The sequence below is a fragment of the Diaphorina citri genome, unplaced genomic scaffold (genome assembly GCF_000475195.1).
Source record: "Diaphorina citri unplaced genomic scaffold, Diaci psyllid genome assembly version 1.1 scaffold522, whole genome shotgun sequence".
Lineage (NCBI taxonomy): Eukaryota > Metazoa > Arthropoda > Insecta > Hemiptera > Psyllidae > Diaphorina > Diaphorina citri.
In genome coordinates this window covers 52,936-74,955 of record NW_007377956.1, presented here as the reverse complement: position 1 = coordinate 74,955, position 22,020 = coordinate 52,936, and the positions used below count along the sequence as shown (strand labels likewise).

Genomic DNA, 22,020 nt, shown 5'->3' with positions numbered 1-22,020 from the left:
ACATGACTACTGACTAGTTGCTAGAGACCATCATCCCGATGTATGACTGATAAAAAAAGACTTTTCCCCTTAATCCTGCCATCAGCAATTGGCTAAAGCTAAAGCCGCTACAACAACTCTTTAACACTTGGAATACATTCTGACTAACATATGGAATACAAAAAGAAGAAGATAAATAAAAACTTGAAATATAATTTATTTATGACGTAGGTAGGTACTTAGTTTGAATTATTTATTAAATAAAAACTTTGGTGTGCTTTTTTTTCAACCGACAAAACTGGTGAGTTTCAGAGCTTTTTTTTCGCTTCTATAAACACGTAGATATAATAGGTTAATACCTATGTATATACCTACAGAGAGTCATCTGAATGATTAATGCAATAAAATTGTAGGTGGGTACCTACGTAGGTACTTATCTATTCTTTTGGCGAAATAAATCAACAAACCTATCACCATAATAATGAAGTGAGCTACATAGGTATCCTACCAAGCTCCTCCTCAAATGAGGAACCACAGGAATCGTAATACTAAGTTCACTGGAAACTTTAGACCGTGCTTATTTTTTATTCATGTGAAAGAAAAGAAGTAGAACAGCACAAACTCGTGAACTTTCCACTTGACGTTAAATGCATGTTTTGCAATAGGTAATGTTTCTTACATGTTATAAAAAAATATGTTAAGATATAGGTATTTGTTTCTTATAATTTTTGTGAACACACATGTTTCATATGTGTTATAAAAGTATAAAACATTATTTGTTATAATCTCTTTGTTTCTTACATATTGTGAAACATGTTTCTAACATCTTGTAAATAAACATATATTCCTTGCGCTTTACAAAACGTGTGTTTCTCACGTGTTGTAAAACATACATGTTGCTTACGTGTTGAATATTAAATAAAATAGGTAGGTACATAGATACTGATTTTCTTTAACCAAGATCAAAAAATTCCCGGAGGGACGGGCCCCGCTTGTTATTCATGTGAAAGAAAAGAAGTAGAACAGCACAAACTCGTGAACTTTCTACTTGACGACTGTAAATGTTACGTGAGATGGAACTAAAAGCTCGGGTGACATTGTACAGGAAGAATTGTTGTGTAAGGTACTTGGGTTAATACCTGTGAAAGGACAAATTAAGGTTCGTTCCCACCTGTCGTGAGTTTCATCCGACTTTTTCCCGAATGTCCTGTAAGGAATGTACTTTTAACGAGAGTGTTAACACTTCATACGACACGATTTTTTTCCCGGACACAAAATGGCCTTGTAGGCAATGTAATTTAAACAAGAGTGTTCCCACTACACACGACACGATTATTTCCCGGACGACAAGTGAATGTCCTGTAAGGAATGTACTTTTAACGAGAGTGTTAACACTTCATACGACACGATTTTTTTCCCGGACACAAAATGGCCTTGTAGGTAATGTAATTTAAACGAGAGTGTTCCCACTACAGACGACACGATTATTTCCCGGACAAGTAGGAACGGGCCGAGTTATCCTCCCCTAATTCCAGTCATGTCAAAAGCCTTACCTGATGAACTCCAGTGATAGCGGTCAAGTTGTCCCCAGTGAACTTGTTCGCCTTATAGATCGCCTTCTGTTGCCAGTCGGACCAGTACAGCCAATCCTCAAACGTACTGATTGAGAACGGATGAGACAGGGTTTGCGGTGAGTACAGGACCAGCCGCCTATTGCCGCCGTTGTAATCACACGAGGAGATTTCGTTCAACTTGGCGTCCACCCAATAGAGACGCCGCTGGACGAGGTCCAGGGTCAGACCGTTCGGCCACTTGATGTCACTGACGATGACCATGTTCCGATGAGAACCGTCCATGCCTGCCCGCTCTATCTTGGCGTTCTGACCCCAGTCTGACCAGTACATCCACCTGAGCGGAAATTAAAAGTAATTTCAATTGTTTTCAGCGTAAATTCTTGTCACAAATGTCGTTTCCTAAATCCCTACTTAATGCACTACTCTAAATTTCATGACTTGTCTTGGACTTGAACCACCAACCTCCAGAATTCCACCGTGCTAACCACTCACCACTGAGATTGGTTGAGAGACTTCTTGGAGGAGCCTTACTACTTCAGAACCTTCGGACATTGCGGGGAGATCCCCACAGAAACTTCAATTTCATACGTCTTTTCAAACTATTGAATTGAGTTTATTAATTTGGCGCTTTTCAACAGGAAAGGTTGTTAACAATATTCTCATTGGTTGACTTTGGCCCGATCTTTTTCTTCTTCCTAGTCTTTTCTTACATAATAGGGTCGGCGTACTTTGACCCGATTTTGTTTTATTTATTTATTTATTTTAATAGCACAAATATTGCACAAGGGTTGTTTTGTGTACTACAATATAATTATATTATTATGTAGATATACATATAAACATAAAGAACATGAGGGGAAAACCAAACAACACCAGTACATCAATAGAACCCCCTCGGTGAAGCTAAAACACCAACAACAACCCAACTGAAGCATCCACCAAATTTTCTTTCCTTGCATATTGCATATACAAATAGTTACAAGGCGTTCATATAAATTTTATGTGATAAGCTAGAGGAAATAGCACATTGCCACGTTGAAGGCACAAGTTCCTATCAAATCACACAAATTAAGCAACCTTGTGTATGGTTGGTTTCTGGACGGGTGACCGGGTGAGACAACCACGTACTAAGGTCGGTCAGACATTAGAGGATCTTTTTTTCTCTCTAAATATTGTCAAAGAGACTTCTATTTGTTAATACAATCTAATTTAGGTATCTTACAAACTAATAAGCTTTTTTTTATTTTAATCTTACACCTATAAGTAGGACTGAAGCATCAATTCCAAACATATGATTGGCCCAAACCCAAATTAACCTTAGTCTGACTTAAGAGCAACAATTTTTGTTAATAAACGGGTAGGTATTAGGTAGAAAATAGCTACTTACCAGACCTGACAGAAGGAGTATGATGGTACAGACTAGGATGACCACAAACGCCACCATACCTCCTTCCTCTGGTTCCACAGTAGGTATAATGTGGTTGTTCATGGATTGATCATCTGCCGAAATCAAACCAAAACATAACAGTGTCAATTTTATCTAGCTTTTAAATCGAGTCAGAGTAAAGAAACGAAGAATAAGAAGAAGGGAAGCACAACGAAAAGTAGGAGGAGGAGAAAAGAAGAAAGAAGAGGAAAAGTCAAGAAAAAAATTCTGCATTAGGTGTGGTTTCCCTTCGGGAAATGGTTATATCCGAAAAAGGTTCCGTTTTGGAAACGACTCTTTAGTTCTTAGAATTTTTCCATGAAACAAATAGCAAAATTTTATTTTACACAGAGGCACCTCTTTCAGATAATTATTTAAAACGGTTCCGTTTTGAAAACGACTCTTTAGTTCTTGAAATTTTTCCATGAAATAAATAGCAAAATTTCACTCAGAGCTCAGAGGCACCCCTTTCAGATAACCATTTAAAATACAGGACAGCCAATGTGGTCGCTCTATCACCCCAAAAGAGGGGAAATAGGGAAGGAAAAATACGGCTACTCTTGAGAATGTTGAGATCGGTGTTTCTGATGACCAACAACCACAACCTATAGAACTTACCCATCTATCGGGTTGAGGGCAAGGGACCGCGGTTCATCCAAATAGGACCGCACCAGGACCTTCCTCATGGTACCCTCAAAGTTAGCCAGCTCTATCGTGTTCTTGTGTGCGTCTGTCCAGTAGATATGCGAGTAGATCCAGTCTACTGCCAGACCGTCTGCTATCGTCTTGTCTTCTTCAATAACCACGGTGCGTTCCGAGCCTTCGTCTATAGGCGCCCTGGAAATGAGATATATTAAGTTTTTTCGGTTAGGCGCTTTAGCTAGTTAAAACATGTGGTTTGCTCCGAGATATTTATTATTAAGTTAATTCAGTGAAAAGTTGTGTTTTCCTTTCGACATTCCCCGTTTCTAAAGCTCGTTCCCCTCTTTTGGTGTGATAGCGCCTAAATTATAGGAAAGCCAATATGTCGTGCCAAGATTGCTATCGTCTTGTCTTCTTCAATAACCACGGTGCGTTCCGAGCCTTCGTCTATAGGCGCCCTGGAAATGAGATATATTAAGTTTTTTTCGGTTAGGCGCTTTAACTAGTTAAAACATGTGGTTTGCTCCGAGATATATTACGTTAATTCAGTGAAAAGTTGTGTTTTCCGTTCGACATTCCCCGTTTTTAAAGCTCGTTCCCCTCTTTTGGTGTGATAGCGCCTAAATTATAGGAAAGCCAATATGGCGTTCCAAGATCGGAATTGGTTCCGTCTTCGAAAGGATAATACAACTAAAGTAATTTCTTAAATATCCACAAACCGATCAGTGAAAGTCGAATATTACTAATGTTCTTAGGACGGTTGCCACGGAACCTTCTGGGAGGAGCCATCCGATTCTGAAACTTTGAAGGAGGAGTACCAAGAACATTCCATGTAAGACCGTCTGACAGGCCCATTTCTGAAGCTTTTCCGGCCACACATTAGGTCTGAGCGTGAGTGGGTCGCATTAGGTATCCACAAGGGCTACCCATTTGTTTATCACCAATCAACCCTACACACTCAATAAAGAGATGCTCTATTAATCTGTTAGTATTAATAATAGAACAACTTGTTCTAAGCTGACAGTCTAAATAGAGCACTACTTATACTTGTACTTATACTTATACTTGTACTTATACTTATACTCACTTGTAAATCTTCTTCTCCGATATGTCACTCCAGAATATCATGCCCGTTCGGAACACAAAGTCAATGGCAGTCGCTGACTTGGTGCTGTTCACTATGACGAGTACAAATTTTTGTCGATGGTGGGATTCGAACCCGGGACCTTCTGCATGGCAAGCAAGCGCGTTACCACTGGACTAACCGTGCCATTTCTGAAGCTTTTCCTGCCACACATTAGGTCTGAGCGTGAGTGGGTCACATTAGGTATCCATAAGGGCTACCCATTTGTTTATCACCAATCAACCCTACACACTCAATAAAGGGGTGAGCTATTAAACTGTTAGTATAAATAATAGAACAACTTCTAATCTGACAGTCTAAATAAAGCACTAGGTACTTATACTTATACTTATACTCACTTGTAAATCTTCTTCTCCGAAATGTCACTCCAGAATATCATGCCCGTTCGGAACACAAAGTCAATGGCAGTCGCTGACTTGGTGCTGTTCACTATAGCCGTCATTTCGTGATGGTCCAGCGAGATCTTCCTGATGTCATGCTTCCTGGCAAACAGGAGTGAGGCGTGACCCTCAGCAGCTTTGCATTGGGTAGGATGATGTGGGTCCTTGATATAACCAGCCACACATTCACACTTGAAGCCGCCCTTCTCGTTCAGACAGATCTGAGAGCAGGACCCGGGCGTTTCACACTCGTCAATGTCTGGAATAGAATGGAATATGAATATAATAGATTAGAATATGAATAGAATACATTATAAATAGAATGGTATAGAATACAAACATAAGAATAGAATGAAATGGAATAGAATATAATTCTAACCTTAGTCTGATATGGTTCCCTCTTTGTCGTTACAATCTCAATTCATTTGGATGTAATATGTATTGAGGTTCAGACAAGGGGTAATTCATCCTTATTTCTTTGATAGCAAAATCATTATACACCTCTAAAATATTAAATTTAACTCTCACGATCAGTTATTTTACCCATAGACATTTACTCGTTGTACCTACCCATAGACATTTACTCGTTATACCCATCCATAGACATTTATTTACCCATTAGACATTTTACCACTTTGTTCTTTTTTGTGAACATTGGACATACCCATCGTTTGATCCAGAAATGTTACTTACCAATACACGTATGTCTATTGGATGACAACTTGTATCCTTCGTTACACTCGCACATATATCCGACAGGGAGGTCTACACATTTGTGCAGACACCCTCCATTGTCCTTGGCACACTCATCCACTCCGCACTTGGTAGGGTCTTCATCTTGCATGAGAGGGCAGTCGGGATGTTTGTCACACACTTTGGACAGGGGGAGACAAATGTTGTTCAGACCTCCGCAGTCGAAATGTGTACGCAGGTCACATATGAGCAGTAAAATGTAAACACACGCGTTGACTCCACATTACGAAAATGGTGTTTTCGGTTTGAAAAAATCACTAGTCGGTTTAAAAAAATCTTTAACTAGGTATGACCAATACTTGGTACTCAGGTAGTAAAAATAAGGTCCCTGATTTAACAAGACAGAAAAACAAAACTTACCTTCTTTGAAATACCCAAGGTAAGTAAATAGGTACCTAGAGTATTCTTTCACCTTAATTAGGTTTTAAGAAGGGACCTGCCTACTTTATGGACCATTTCTAAAATGTAGGTTTTCTTTCTTTTTTTTTTTTTTTTCAAAATAAAACACTTGAAATCCATGCACAGTGATGCACGACGCACACTTGCACAATCCACAGACCCACAAACAATTAGAAAAAAATACCTATGACGTAAACCTTTAAAAAACTTGCATAACCATACCTAGTAAAAATAATATTAATAATAATAAAATTTCGTAAAGTAAAATGTAGTAAATTTGGTCTCCGGAATGCAACAACCCATGTCACCTCAAAATGCAGAAGGATAAAAAGTGCAGCAAAATACATACCTACTTATTTTATTGGTGTTGTCTAACATTAATGACAGCATGTAGTCATGTAGCTCTCAATGTCCTTTATAAAAGACAATATCCTAGTTAGCTTGGAAGGTAGCACGTCTGCCTTGTAAGCGCTAGGTCGCGGGTTCGATTCCCACTCAGAGTGAACTTTATCCTAAAGTCCTAAACAGATAAGATTCGTTCTTCCTGAACACAGCAGGAATCCAGGAATACATTCACCGTTCTTACATTGGAACTGATCTGCCCGACATGTCTTGTTCTTGCAGCTCCTCTCGTCACTGGAAACAAAGGAAACGATTTAGCAGACCATCATTTGACTATTAATAGTTGCGGTTATGTCATTTCGACGTTCAAATATTTATCAAATGCGAAGTGTTTTCAATCGCCAGTCCAATTAGATAACACGATCACCAGCCTGCTTAGCTTGGAAGGTAGTGTGCCTGCTAGGTCGCGGGTTCGATTACCGCTCCGGCCGGATTTTATCCTGAACGGATTGTTCTCAAAACGGCTAACTCTCTCCTATCCTGTTACAATACTATCTTCGATTTCGGGACGATAACACACCCGTTGTTCCCTCTTTTTGTTCATGTAACTATTTCCGCTACAACTTGCCAGGGCCGTAAGTATTTAGTGGAAGGAACCAAGGGTCCCGGCTGCAACTTGCCCATCTTACCTGCCGTCCGAACAATCTTCATGGCCATCGCAAACCCAGGAGGAATGAATGCAACTGCCCCCTCTATCCTGACACTGGAATTCATTGGCGTTGCATTTGGACAGGTTGAGTCCTTTTCTACAGTGCTGTGGAAGGAAAAGACAGGAATTGGATTACAAGGGGTGACTAGATGACTAGCATAGTTAGGTGGTTTAGGTATTGATATCACGAGATGACCACCCCAAACGCTTGTAAGAATGGGACATGTCCTCGATAATCTAACGCTGGGTTCTACAAATTTCTGAACCCCGGATTCTGTCTTAGTTCCAAAAGGACTCGTCAATTTTCAGACCCACAGTGCTAGTGTGCCATCCACTTTGTGTAGTATATGTAGAAGTAGAACGTACAACTCGTGAATTCATGAACGCACAATTCGCTAGAATAAGTCAAACTGTCAAACCAAGTTCGCTTCAGACCTCAGCCTAAATAAATAAGTCCTATACTATAGCCTCTATTGGGGAGGTAGAAATTACCATTCTATTCTATTTCATGTATTCTATTCTATTCTACTCACCGCCTCGTCTGACTTATCCAGACAATCATACTCTCCATCACACACCCACTTGTCCGGTATACAAGCAGTTAGATTCTGACACGTGAATTGCCCAGCAGTACATTTCACCGGCTGACAGGATTTCTCGTCTGAGCCATCTTTACAATCGTCGTCCCCATCACATAGCCAAATCCGCTGAATACAGTTGCCATTGGCGCAGGTGAATTCGTCCGACCGACAGGTTTCGTCTGGAAAGAAGAACAAGAATGGGTTGAAGCGGATTTTTTTTTTTTTTATATATATATATACACAACATATTTTCATATAATCACTGTAAAATTTTTTACAGCTTTCTTCTACTACAATATTTTTGTGAATAAAATGAAAAGTCTGAAATTTTGAGGTAGGCGTGCTCCGATCATTTTGAACAGGAGTGTCCCTATGACCCAAATGCACCAGGAAAATGAAAAAGTCCATAGTTTTACCAACTTCTGAAAATTCAATACTTTATGCTATAATACCTTAATTTTCGATAAATAAAAAATAATAATAATGAAATGAAAGAAATTCAAACAAAATAAAAGAATGAAATGATCCGTCAATTCCCGACATTTGGTACCACATTCCATAAAACCTCAATACAGGATGGTGCCCACCACATTTCCCAATCTCCTCATACACCGTGCCCCCTCCCTAATACAGGGTGAATCATGCCTCCCACTGTGGTGGCACTTACGACATTTCTTTTCGTCGACCCCATCCGGGCAATCGTTTTGGCCATCGCATACCCAGGTGGAGGGTATGCACATACCCCCTGTACAGCGAAACATGGTCGAGTTTCTACACGGCTTACTGCCTGTGGAAAACGCGATAGGGGAGGGTATGCACATACCCCCTGTACAGCGAAACATGGTCGAGTTTCTACACGGCTTACTGCCTGTGGAAAACGCGATAGGGTAATTATAATTATTCAGAAGCCACGACAATGTGAAAGAAAGCTCCTTTTTGTGTTTAACCTAACGCTATAATAACACTGGTCACTGTTCATTTGTGATGATAGCTCCTTTTTGTAGCAATTTTACATTGACGTGACTTCTGAACAAGTATTAGGTACCGTGAGCACGTTGATTTCTTACATAATTATTTTAATTTCTGTACTGAACTAAGTATTGGCAGGTCAGGTGCATTGATACACGGCTCAACATTATTGCTAGATAAAGAGTCAACCTGACTAGAATACTAGATAATGATGAGCTACATGTCTATTTGATGATAACAATGCTGATTTGCTGACAGTATACTAGAAGTTGATTCTATTTTTGAAACCTTTACAACCTTTGTTATCGCCTATACTGATAAGATAACCTACAACTTGTGTGTACGTGTACTTGACTTCGGTGAGTGAGGAATTCAAATGATTTTACACTTGGGTGTAACAAAGCTTTTAACAAATAAATTAATATAATTCTTTGAAGTTCTGCAAAATATATCTGCCTTTTTGGTTCTCCTTATCAAGTTGACCCACAGATCTTATACCTATATAATGACTGCTGAAACCCTCCAAGAGATATACACAACACTTCTGCCAATTTGGTCTTTCGATTTCGAGAGAAATTTCCGCAAATTCCACTCGATTTTTTTTCTATTCTAAAATCATTGTGGTAAAATCATTTTAAAACCTACAAAACTATGAAATATGCAGTACATATTACCTACATAGGTACGTGTTTTCAGCTAACAAAAAAGTTTCCACAAGCTTCATTCCTACCATTTGTCGTCAAAGGTAGTTACGTAGGTGATGTAACTACAGGGACCTACCTATAAATAAATACAGGTCAAAAAGTTAAAACTCCCCGAAGGCTGACGCAAAAGGGCCGACCATTTCTGATACGAAATAATGGGCATTGGAAAAATATACAGGTAGGTACCTTATAACTTTTAACCTTGCAGACCTTTGTCACATTAAAAATAATAATAATAAATCTGATCTCGAAATTTGTCGCGACGACCTATGAACTCAAAGCGAGAAAGTTTTAGATAACACTTCAGTCGTTATTTTAATTCAACACTACAAAGTCCGTAAGGTCATTCGCGCCGATAAAATCCTATCACCCCCATGAATTCCATGTTATTTAAAAGCCTAAACGGAATTAACATATAAATAGATAAAAATATCAATTAAACCTTTATCTTTTGTCTAAACAAATATACTACACAGGAATCAAAGAAACCTACAAAGAAAGAACAAGTTTTCCACATTTCCAAATCTGAGATGGACTTCAAAAGCACCAGAATTTAGCACCCCAGGATTTTGCCAACTTGAAAAATTCTGCTTTTATTTATTTTTACCGTCTCAAACACAAATTTATTGAAACTGTAAAGTTGTAAACATTTATTTGTTAGCTATTCGTCTGATTTTATATTGAAGAAATCAAATGCAAAATAATTAAAATAAATTAATATTTAAAGTTTAGGAATGAACTAATTATGTTACACAAGATATACGTATAATTTTTGGCACACTAGTCTCTGCTTGGATTAAATAATAAAAAGTAAGAAAGGTTTTATTTTCTTTCATGTGCATTACTGTGCCAAATCTAGGTAGATGCGAAAGTGTTGTTGATGCGACTTTAAGAACTCTCTGGTTAGGGGACGTTAAACAGGAGCAGAACAGCTAATCCTAACTCCTAACCAGCCAAGCTAGCTGACAGCTTTTTCAAATAATTCAACTCTACAATTTTTAGTAGGTACTATCATTTTTCGTTTTTCGATTGCAAATATTTCAACGGGTTACTTTCTGGTGTTCTCGTGTTGACCCAGCACCTAAATGGGAAGTATTGTGTCTTCTCGCCCATCTGATGAGAGGCATACTACGACACAGACCACATGCCTCTAAGGTAGCAGTTGTTTCATTGCTACGAAATAAAAACGGCGGTGAAACACTCATCTTTTAAAAATTTTAAAGCAAATGTTTCTGATGAAAATATCCCTGGTACCTAAGAGCAACTCTACTCACATTGTTCATTTCCGACGTCTTCCGACTCTTCTGCTGTCGTCGACGGCGACGTCCTATTGACGTCGTGACTGTTAGGATTCGCCGTCGGCACATGTATCGTGCCCGTGCTAACGGTTGTTGTACTTTTGTCAGTGGCATGACTTGATTTATTGCCTGAATGGGGGAGGGGGCAGAAATTATAAAAAAATGAAAAAATTAACAACATGCAAAATGATAAAAATCAACATGAAAAATAAAATGAAAAAAAATGAAGGGATACAAAATTATAATAAATGTAGGAATAAATAAAATCAAAATTATAATTAAAGTATTCTACTTGTGTGGATGTTGTCGGAAGAGCCTCTTCAAATTTTCTCCTATCCTGTCTTCCTTCTCTCTTCGATTTGGGGACGACAAGACCATAGCAGTTACAGTTCCCTCTGTCAAACCTCTTTAAAAAAATATATATATAAATTAAAAAATAATAAAAATTCATAATATTATAATACCTATTTGATTAATCTCGTAAATAGAGTAGGTAGACAAGACAGAGGTGAAGAGGGGGATAAATAAAATAATAACATGCATAGAAATAATTAAAGTAAAAAAAAAAAAACGATTAATATAAAATTCTTACCGGCCTCAGCGCACATGAGTAGGTCAGGTAGAAGCTTGAGACCCTCAGGGCAGGCGCAAGATATTTTGGGCGAATGTGCGTTAATTTGGGGCGCCGGTAAACATAGATGAGAACAGTGGCCATTAACTGCGGCACAGTGGTTGACACCGTCTGGCTGTCGGTAGGGGTGATAGACGTGAAGTACCATGGGGTTTTCCAGCTGTGGAGGATGGAGGCCAGAAGGTGAGGGTTACCATCAGAGTTATGTAAATGGATTCAATTTTCAATGGCTTTTTCATTCACACTTGAAGCCGCCCTTCTCGTTCAGACAGATCTGAGAGCAGGACCCGGGCGTTTCACACTCGTCAATGTCTGGAATAGAATAGAATATGAATAGAATAGATTAGAATATGAATAGAATACATTATAAATAGAATGGTATAGAATACATAAGAATAGAATGAAATGGAATAGAATAGAATTCTAACCTTAGTCTACTATGGTTCCCTCTTTGTCGTCACAATCTCAATTCATTTGGATGTAATTCATTCTTATTTCTTTGATAGCAAAATCATTATACACCTCTAAAATATTAAATTTAACTCTCACTATCAGTTATTTTACCCATAGACATTAAATTTACTCGTTGTACCTACCTATAGACATTTACTCGTTATACCCATCCATAGACATTTATTTACCCATTAGCCTGATTAGACATTTTACCACTTTGTTCTTTTTTGTGAACCTTGGACCTCCCCATCGTTTGATCCGTGACCCCCCCCCCCCTCCTTTCCTTCAGGGGCTTAAGGCCCGGGAATTTTTGTCCCCGTGCGTAGGTATAGGATTTTTTTTTGACATTTTCATCTCAAATTTTTTTAAACTAAGTATCTAGGTAAACAAAATATTGAAAACCGAAAACCCCCTTTTTTTTGCAATTTTCATCCCTGTACAAAACTCTTTGCAATTTTATGCAAAATTTGTTGCCAATATAAAGAGCCCTTGGCCTTGGTGGTATATTGTTCATCTTGAGTTAGAGTGAGAGTGAGAGAAAGAAAGAAAGAGAGAGAGAGAAAGAACTCAGAGAGAGGGGGAGAGACAGAGAGGGAGAGAGAAAGAGAGGGAGAGAGGACAGAAAGAGAGCGAGAGGGAGAGAAAGAGAGGACAGAAAGAGAGCGAGAGAGAGCGGGAGAGAAAGAGAGAGAGAGAGAGAGAAAAAGAAGGAGAGGGAGAGATACAAAAAGATACCTTCTCTTTTATCTGCCAACACCATTGGGCGAAAGCTAAAGCCGCTACAACAACAACAACAACAACAACAACAACAACAACAGAGGAAGAGGGAGAGAGAGATAGAGAGAGAGAGAGGGAGAGATAGAGAAAGAGAGAGAGAGAGAGAGAGAGAGAGAGAGAGAGAGAGAGAGAGAAAGAGAGCGAGCGAGAGAGGGAACAGATTTCAAATGTAATTAAAAAAGTTGGGTGGATATGTGATAGGTGGGGGGTAGATATGCGGTAAAGGGGGGGGGGGTCTTCAGGTTGGAACTTAGAACTCAATGTCACCCTTTATCAAACTTGGAAAACTTAACAAGATATATTGTGTATTGGCGTGAAAGGTTGAGCTGAGAATGGAGGGGAGGAAGAGGGGGTAAGAACTGGAGAGAGGGAGGGGTAAGGAGGAGATAGGGAGGGGTACATTACATTGAAATCTTTTCTGACGAAATTCCTGTGTGCGGAGTCCAGTATGTAGGACTATTACACCCAGATGGAGAGGTAAGGAGGAGGAGGAGAGAGAGAGAGAGAGAGAGAGAGAGAGGGTAGAAGGGTGAAGGAGAGAGAGGGTAGAAGGGTGAAGGAGAGAGAGGGTAGAAGGGAGAAGGAGAGAGGGGGTAAGTGGAGGAACAGGAGAGAGGGAGGGTAGAAGGGAGGAGAGAGGGAGGAGGGAAAGGAGAGGATCGAGGACAAGTTAGTGTAGAGAAGGTAGAACAAAATAGAATAACGCTTGTTTATCTTGCCCGAATAGGACTGGAAAGTCCCTTTACCCCAGCAGTCTAAACAAGGTCTCGTACCTGTATTAATGGGATAGTGATGTCCCTTTTTTGGGCTGAAGCGAGGGCGGGGGAGGAAAGATATGAAGAAGGGGAGAAGAGAAAGAAAAGGAGGGGAAGGAAAGGTATCTCTACATTTTTTTTTTTACCTACATAGGTACATAGATTTTTTCCAGACATTTATTTTTCATTATGTACCTACATTAGGTAACTACCTACCAAGGTAAATCCCCTAGGATAGGAAACTTTTCCTGGTAAAACTTTTAAGCTACGCGTTCTTATACCTCTAGGTAGGTATGCTACTTTTTATTGTGCTAATAGGTATGTACATATGAGCCTGTGCCTTGTAATTTTTTACAGTAAAAAATTCAATTAGAGGAAACAATAATATAAAAAAAAACATTAGTTTTTTTTCTTATTTTCACACTTTTTAATTTGTACTTGTTAGGAATACCTACGTTTTAGAGAGAGGGTGGGAAAAAATTTCGTCCGAGTTTTATGAATTAGCATTTTTATTAAAATTTATTCCGACGTTTCTTTTGCAAATAATACTAATTTTTAAAAATGAAAAATGGAAGCAAGGACCTAGGTAGGTAAGTAATACGATTTTTCCCTCGACGTTTGTGTATTTTATAATCTCTCTTTTTTCCCCTCAGAGAACGTATTAATTTCCCTGGCATTTATTTTTACCACAGTGAAGAAAGCTGACCAGAATTTCTAATGGTGTTAACAGACAGAACTCCGGGGTCCGTAATGTTATTATGTGTAATATTTGTGTCACTAGTCGTACACGGAATACTGAGAGAGTTCCAGACAAGACGGCGACTCTGCAGAAAATTTAGAGGATTTCAGAAACGAATGAAGAGATTTCAAGAAAATTCAAACGAAAGAGGTTGTAATAAAATCGAGAAAGGCACGAGCATTGTAGATATTTGAAGATATGGATAAATATAGGGTAAGGAAAGTACAGTGGAGATTTCAACATGGATTTCTAGAAGTAGAAGATATTCAATATTTCCAGAAAGTTTACAAAACAACAAACTCTCAGAGCTCAAAACTCTAAACTGCCAAGTTCAGCCATATTGAATATTCCGATATACCTACCTCGCTAGAACCCGGATTTTAGCAACGAAAAATGTGATTTTTTTCTTCGTATAATATGCTTAGTTCGAAGCAAAAAAAAAGAACTTTCCAAAGCAGAAAGTTTTTCCCATTTTTCCACCGGTAAGAAGATTTACCATACATATATCACATTAGCATTCCCAAACAAGAGTTCGGTTCAAATTACTTTCCCTCCCCTCACCCCCTCCCCTCCCAATATTTCCCACAGAGTATGACGACTTTTGGTACTTAGACCGAAAAACTTTCTTCCACACCGTCACCCCCTCTTCGTGAGATAAAAACTTGGAATTTTGACACGAATTTCTTTTCGAACATTGATTTTATAATTTGGAAAAAGGGAAACGTCTCGAAAGACGGGAAGGAAAAAAGTTATCCCATTAAATTTCGCCGGGGAAGACTCGTAAAAATGAGACTTGGGAACGTCGAGAGGAATTCGGGATGAGACTCGGAAGACTAGAGATGAATCTGGAATACTAAATCAAGAGTATCAGCATGGTAAACAGTTTTCTGGGAGAACAGAGAAGATGCAATGCTGAGGAAAGTATCTACTTAGGTATCTTGAAGTACCTATCTTGCACAACTTACACACGTAAATGACTTGGTTACTTGGTATTGGTACAAACAACCCACATAACTAGGCGTTATCCCATTAAATTTCGCCGGGGAAGACTCGTAAAAATGAGACTTGGGAACGTCGAGAGGAATTCGGGATGAGACTCGGAAGACTAGGGATGAATCTGGAATACTAAATCAAGAGTATTACATGCATCAGCATGGTAAACAGCTTTCTGGGAGAACAGAGAAGATGCAATGCTGAGGAAAGTATCTACTTAGGTATCTTGAAGTATCTTGCATAACTTACACACGTAAATGACTTGGTTACTTGGTATTGGTACAAACAACCCAACACATAACTAGGTACACAACATAACAAAGTAACAATCTAACTCCCGAGTTACATCCAGTGTACGTATAACTCAATGTCCAAAGGAGGGTTGATGGTTTTGCGCAAGCGCAGATACCTACATGAATAATGTTCAACACCAGAATAATCAGGTGACTGTTTGTAGTTTGTAGACCTGAGCAGAAAAGGGATGTAAATTGACTAAATAAAGAATAATTAATAATGGAATTTTAAAAATAATAGGTATAATAAACTGAATAAATAATAATATGTAGTAAAATAATAGAAAGTAAAAAAATGGAATTTTAAATTTTAATATTTTTAGTCCAGTCTCAAGATTTATTATTTAATTTAATAGATATTCTTAGTCCAGTAACTTACTGCACATTTCGGGGTCCTCATCGGATTTGTCACTACAGTCAAACTCGCCATCACACTGCCAATGGTTGGGAATACAGCGGTTGTTTCCACACCTGAACTCCGACGCCTGACAGGTTCGATTCTCTGAAATCACAAGAAAATCAAAAGGACAAGTGAAAATCAAAAGGATAAGTTAAACAATCAAGGATAAGTTAAACAATCAAGGATATGTTAAACAATCAAGCCTTTTCTTTTTCTCTTCTTCTTGCCATTCTACTGTGTGATATAGGTATGTCTTCAAGGAAAAGTAATTTCTTACAAAACAATAAAATTGCGAACGACCTACTATTTCTTTTTTGTTTTTTTTTTTTTTTTTTTTTTTTTTTTTTTTTTTTTTCTGTGACGCGAGGTCCTGATTTCCTTCTCTCTTTGATTCCGAGACCATAAGACCTCAGTTTATATGTTTTTATACCTAGAATTCCATCTATCAAACTTAAAAAAAAATCTGTAAAGGACACTGGCGGCTCAGTGACTACATAACTGCAAGCTAAGGTGCGGCTTACTGCAAGATTTCTCGTCCGACCCATCCGAACAGTCTGGGTTGTCGTCACACATCCATGTTAGCGGCACACACTCGCCTGGTGAACTGCGGCACGTAAACTCCTCCTGGCCGCAAATCCGCTTCTCTGAAACAGAATACACATGCGGCGTTCCTCAAACCCGGCAAAAATGACATGCGGAATTCGGATCATGGTTGTCAAACCCTTGGTTACATGCTTTTATTTAACTTGAGATCTCTGTTTAAGTGTACGAGTTAAATCTTGAAATTACTTCAAAATTTGGTACCACATGCCATAAAACCTCAATACAGGATGGTCCCCACCACATTTCCCAATCTCCTCATACACCGTGCCCCCTCCCTAATACAGGAAGCGCAGATACCTACATGAATAATGTTCAACACCAGAATAATCAGGTGACTGTTTGTAGTTTGTAGACCTGAGCAGAAAAGGGATGTTTTTGTATTGCACATTGCATACTTAAATAGTAAAACGGCGTTCATACAATCCTACTACATCCCATAATTAACTTTACTACAGTTGAGGAATAAAAATAAATTGACTAAATCACAATATTTTTGTGAATAAAATGAAAAGTCTGAAATTTTGAGGTAGGCGTGCTCCGATCATTTTGAACAGGAGTGTCCCTATGACCCAAATGCACCAGGAAAATGAAAAAGTCCATAGTTTTACCAACTTCTGAAAATTCAATACTTTATGCTATAATACCTTAATTTTCGATAAATAAAAAATAATAATAATGAAATGAAAGAAATTCAAACAAAATAAAAGAATGAAATGATCCGTCAATTCCCGACATTTGGTACCACATTCCATAAAACCTCAATACAGGATGGTGCCCACCACATTTCCCAATCTCCTCATACACCGTGCCCCCTCCCTAATACAGGGTGAATCATGCCTCCCACTGTGGTGGCACTTACGACATTTCTTTTCGTCGACCCCATCCGGGCAATCGTTTTGGCCATCGCATACCCAGGTGGAGGGTATGCACATACCCCCTGTACAGCGAAACATGGTCGAGTTTCTACACGGCTTACTGCCTGTGGAAAACGCGATAGGGTAATTATAATTATTCAGAAGCCACGACAATGTGAAAGAAAGCTCCTTTTTGTGTTTAACCTAACGCTATAATAACACTGGTCACTGTTCATTTGTGATGATAGCTCCTTTTTGTAGCAATTTTACATTGACGTGACTTCTGAACAAGTATTAGGTACCGTGAGCACGTTGATTTCTTACATAATTATTTTAATTTCTGTACTGAACTAAGTATTGGCAGGTCAGGTGCATTGATACACGGCTCAACATTATTGCTAGATAAAGAGTCAACCTGACTAGAATACTAGATAATGATGAGCTACATGTCTATTTGATGATAACAATGCTGATTTGCTGACAGTACTAGAAGTTGATTCTATTTTTGAAACCTTTACAACCTTTGTTATCGCCTATACTGATAAGATAACCTGTAACTTGTGTGTACATGTACCTGACTTTGGTGAGTTAGGAATTCAAATGATTTTACACTTGGGTGTAACAAATTCGAGACAATTTTAACTTTTATTTCTGTAGGTACTTCTTTCACCCTAGTTAGGGCTGATTGAGAGGCTGACGAAAAGCACTGACCCCGTCTGAATTCGGGAACAGGCGAAGAAGAAGATTCCTTTACTCCTTTGATGAGTAGTAAAGACATGGACCGAGAGTTACCAGCAAGAGTAGGTAACCTACCTATTGAAGGAATGGTTGAAGGCAAAAACACAAGAGGAACACCACTACTGGACTACATCAAACAAGTAGGTAATGGAGGATATGAACGTCACAAACTAATTTGACCTCAAAAGGAAGGCAGAAGACATGGAAACATGGCGTACTGCAGCAAAACAGGCTCTCATGGCTGTTAACCTAACGATAAATCGGCTGTTTTATAACAATTTGGAATTTTATAACGATAAATCTAGTGGAATCAGTCGATGGTTTTGTGCCCGTGGATTTATTGGCTGAGGAAACCAAGCGGAAGAGGTATCTGTTTGTTTCCAGGGTATTTCCAATTTTCCTCGGGTAGTTTTCAATTTTCTTGGATTGCCAGAGAAGAAAGAGACAAATAACAGGGGCGGCTCAAGAAAATACAATGAAATTAAGTAAATAAAATAATATAAAATAAAATCTGCAGGGGAAAACATATCTTTTCGCGGGCTTTCCAACGATATATAATACTAAAAAAAGTCGATTTTACCACTTAGTCCACTCTGCTTCTTGGTGCCTCAAATAAAATCTGCAGGGGAAAACATAAATGTGACAGTGTTAACCCTTTGGTGACCGGTTAAAGGGTTGATAAACAATCCGAGTCCGAAGTCTGAAACAATATTCTCCTCTGAAACAAAAGGAAGACGAAGCGAAGGTCAAAAACACTTTCAAACTCTATGAATCCCTCCGAAACAAAGAATACATACGAGTACTTGAAGATATAAACAATTATTTTGACTGATTATAATCAGTCAAATTGTATTTTAGTTTCGGAAACGGAACCGAATCCGATGGCGCCATCTTGGATTCCCTATAATTATGTTTTAGTACAGGCGATATCACAACAAAAGAAGGAAAACGAGCATCTTAAGAAAGGAAATTCCGAAAGGAAAATAAGACTTAACTGATCTTTCCGAAGATATATCAAATCTTCTTCAATCTTTGTGGTAAAGCAGAGCTTTTTCACAACTTTTGTGGATATCACAGCAATACGAAGTGCCTCCTTTGCAATCAATTTCCATATTTCAATGATCTTTTTACACTTTTTTTCCAATCTTTCTTTTTCCTAAGATATGCATAAGGGAATGTTGCCACAAAGCCAAGAGCCACAAAATGGAAAAATGGAGAGAAAAAGGTGAATAAAATATTCACATGGCAATCCATTGAATACCGGAGAACACATACGACGAATCCCAAAACCCTTTGTCTGGGATGGGGAAAAAAAGCGAAACTATATTTCAACCTGAAACTGGTACTGCATACCTACCAGCAAATACAAATGTGGAAAAGAACGAGGAGGGAGACGAAAGAGTAGTAGAAGAGGAAGAAGAGCAGGAGGAGAAGAAGAAGTAGGAGAAGAGGAGAATGAGAAAAGAAGAAGGACAGGAAGAGGAAAAATAAGAAAAAAAGAGAAGAAGGAAGAGAGGAGAAGAAGGGGTATGGAAGAAGGAGAAGAAATATAGAAGAAGAAGATGAAGAAGGCGAAGCAGAAACAGGAAACAAGAAGAACAAGAAAAGAAGTTCACTATTAAAAAGAAGATATATCCCTACTAACAAAGTTAGGAAAGAAATGAAAGGAAAGAGAACGATAAATAAATGGGTAATGTATAATAATAGGTAAAAAAAAGGTGTTATCAAGGACTTTAGGTAGGTACCTACAAGGAGAAAAAGGTGAATAAAATATTCACATGGCAATCCATTGAATACCGGAGAACACATACGACGAATCCCAAAACCCTTTGTCTGGGATAGAGGAAAAAGCGAAACTATATTTCAACCTGAAACTGGTACTGCATACCAGCAAATACAAATGTGGAAAATAACGAGGAGGGAGACGAAAGAGTAGTAGAAGAGGAAGAAGAGCAGGAGGAGAAGAAGAAGTAGGAGAAGAGGAGAATGAGAAAAGAAGAAGGACAGGAAGAGGAAAAAAAAGAGAAGAAGGAGGAGAGGAGAAGAAGGGGTAGGGAAGAAGGAGAAGAAATATAGAAGAAGATGATGAAGAAGGCGAAGCAGAAACAGGAAACAAGAAGAACAAGAAAAGAAGTTCACTATTAGAAAGAAGATATATCCCTACTAACAAAGTTAGGAAAGAAATGAAAGGAAAGAGAACGATGAATAAATGGGTAATGTATAATAATAGGTAAAAAAAAAGGTGTTATCAAGGACTTTAGGTATTAGGTACCTACAATGAATTCTTCACTGGAATGCTTTAAAATTTCAATGTGGTATTATTTCATTAAATTTGAAATAAATAAAATCTTTCGTTTAAATGTCCATTAATAGGTATAGTTTGTATGTATTTAAGGGAATACCACACACCTTCCAGGGTTTCAGAGAAATTCTATTTTGGGGTTTGGTTCCTAAAACTTCAAGATAGAATACCAGACTGTCCAGAAAGAAAATAAGAGAAAGCAAGGTACCCAGTATTCACATAAAACACCTAACACAAAGATCCCAAGATTTATAAATGTAGAATTGAGATATATTATACGTACCTACCTAAATCTGCACAACTAACACATAGCTCTAATATAATAAGATCGAAACAAGATGGATAAAGGGAGTGGAAGGGAGGGACAGACATACAGATAAAAATGGGAGGGAGACAAAGAGGAAGGAAAAATGGAATAGTATGAAAGAGGTAGGGGAAAAGAGAGGTGTGAAAATGAGTAAAAGGAATTATTTGGAAAAACAAACGGCGGACCTGACCAGAATTTCTAATGGTGTTAACAGACAGAACTCCGGGGTCCGTAATGTTATTATGTGTAATATTTGTGTCACTAGTCGTACACAGAATAGGTACTGAGAGAGTTCCAGACAAGACGGCGACTTTGCAGAAAATTTAGAGGATTTCAGAAACGAATGAAGAGATTTGGAGAAAATTCAAACGAAAGAGTTTGTAACATAATCGAGAAAGGCACGAGCATTGCAGATATTTGAAGATATGGATAAATATATATGTATAGGATAAGGAAAGTACAGTGGAGATTTCAACATGGATTTCTAGAAGTAGAAGATATTCAATATTTCCAGAAAGTTTACAAAACAACAAACTCTCAGAGCTCAAAACTCTAAACTGCCAAGTTCAGCCATATTGAATATTCCGATATACATACCTACCTCGCTAGAACCCGGATTTTAGCAACGAAAAATGTGATTTTTTTTTCTTCGTATAATATGCTTCGTTCGAAGAAAAAAAGAACTTTCCAAAGCAGAAAGTTTTCCCCATTTTTTCCACCGGTAAGAAGATTTACCATATATCACATTAGCATTCCCAAACAAGAGTTCGGTTCAAATTACTTTCCCTCCCCTCACCCCCCTCCCTCCCAATATTTCCCACGGTTTTGCTCCGTTATTGCTGGGGTAAACTGCCAAAGATATTGCTTCCTAAGCACGAGAAATCTCAGGTATGTACGGATAGAGATTTTCCCTTGCTCGTGTAGAAATAAAGGAAACATTTTAAATACGAGTAAGGTACTTCTTTGCCTTTTCTTGTGTTCAGAAGGTGATTTCATTGGGCTGACATTTGATTTTGGTTACAAAAAATTTACGACTGGATGCCCTTCGCACTCAACTTTTGCTATTTATTTAGCAAGAGAAATTTCAGGCTGGTATCCTCCCTTTTTTAAGTCCCCCAACCCAGACTAAGCTGGTCTACTCCCTATTTAACGTGTCCCAGCCAGACTGAAAACTTTTCACTCATTAAAATCTGATAGATATGTTATCTACCTATTTAAAAAAAAATCTCCCATTCAGTGAGGACAACGACCATTTTGTGACGTGACTTTAGAATA

General features: G+C 38.4%; 1 protein-coding gene and 1 long non-coding RNA gene across 2 annotated transcripts; both read right to left on the bottom strand.

The window, feature by feature from the left end:
• Positions 1–1,480: 1,480 nt before the first annotated feature.
• Positions 1,481–17,519, bottom strand: LOC103509714 (very low-density lipoprotein receptor-like). Its single transcript, XM_026824003.1, is given in 11 exon segments — positions 1,481–1,887; positions 3,598–3,816; positions 5,104–5,404; positions 5,839–6,162; positions 6,833–6,933; positions 7,329–7,453; positions 7,882–8,108; positions 8,597–8,712; positions 15,917–16,043; positions 16,463–16,585; positions 17,404–17,519. Coding segments are annotated over 11 exon segments (2,130 nt in total). The 5' UTR covers positions 17,498–17,519; the 3' UTR covers positions 1,481–1,514.
• On the bottom strand, positions 4,029–4,809 carry LOC113467678. The gene is made up of 2 exons (XR_003391662.1): positions 4,709–4,809; positions 4,029–4,079 (listed from the first exon to the last, which is right to left on the bottom strand). It is a non-coding gene; the product is annotated as an uncharacterized LOC113467678 (long non-coding RNA).
• Positions 17,520–22,020: the final 4,501 nt, after the last annotated feature.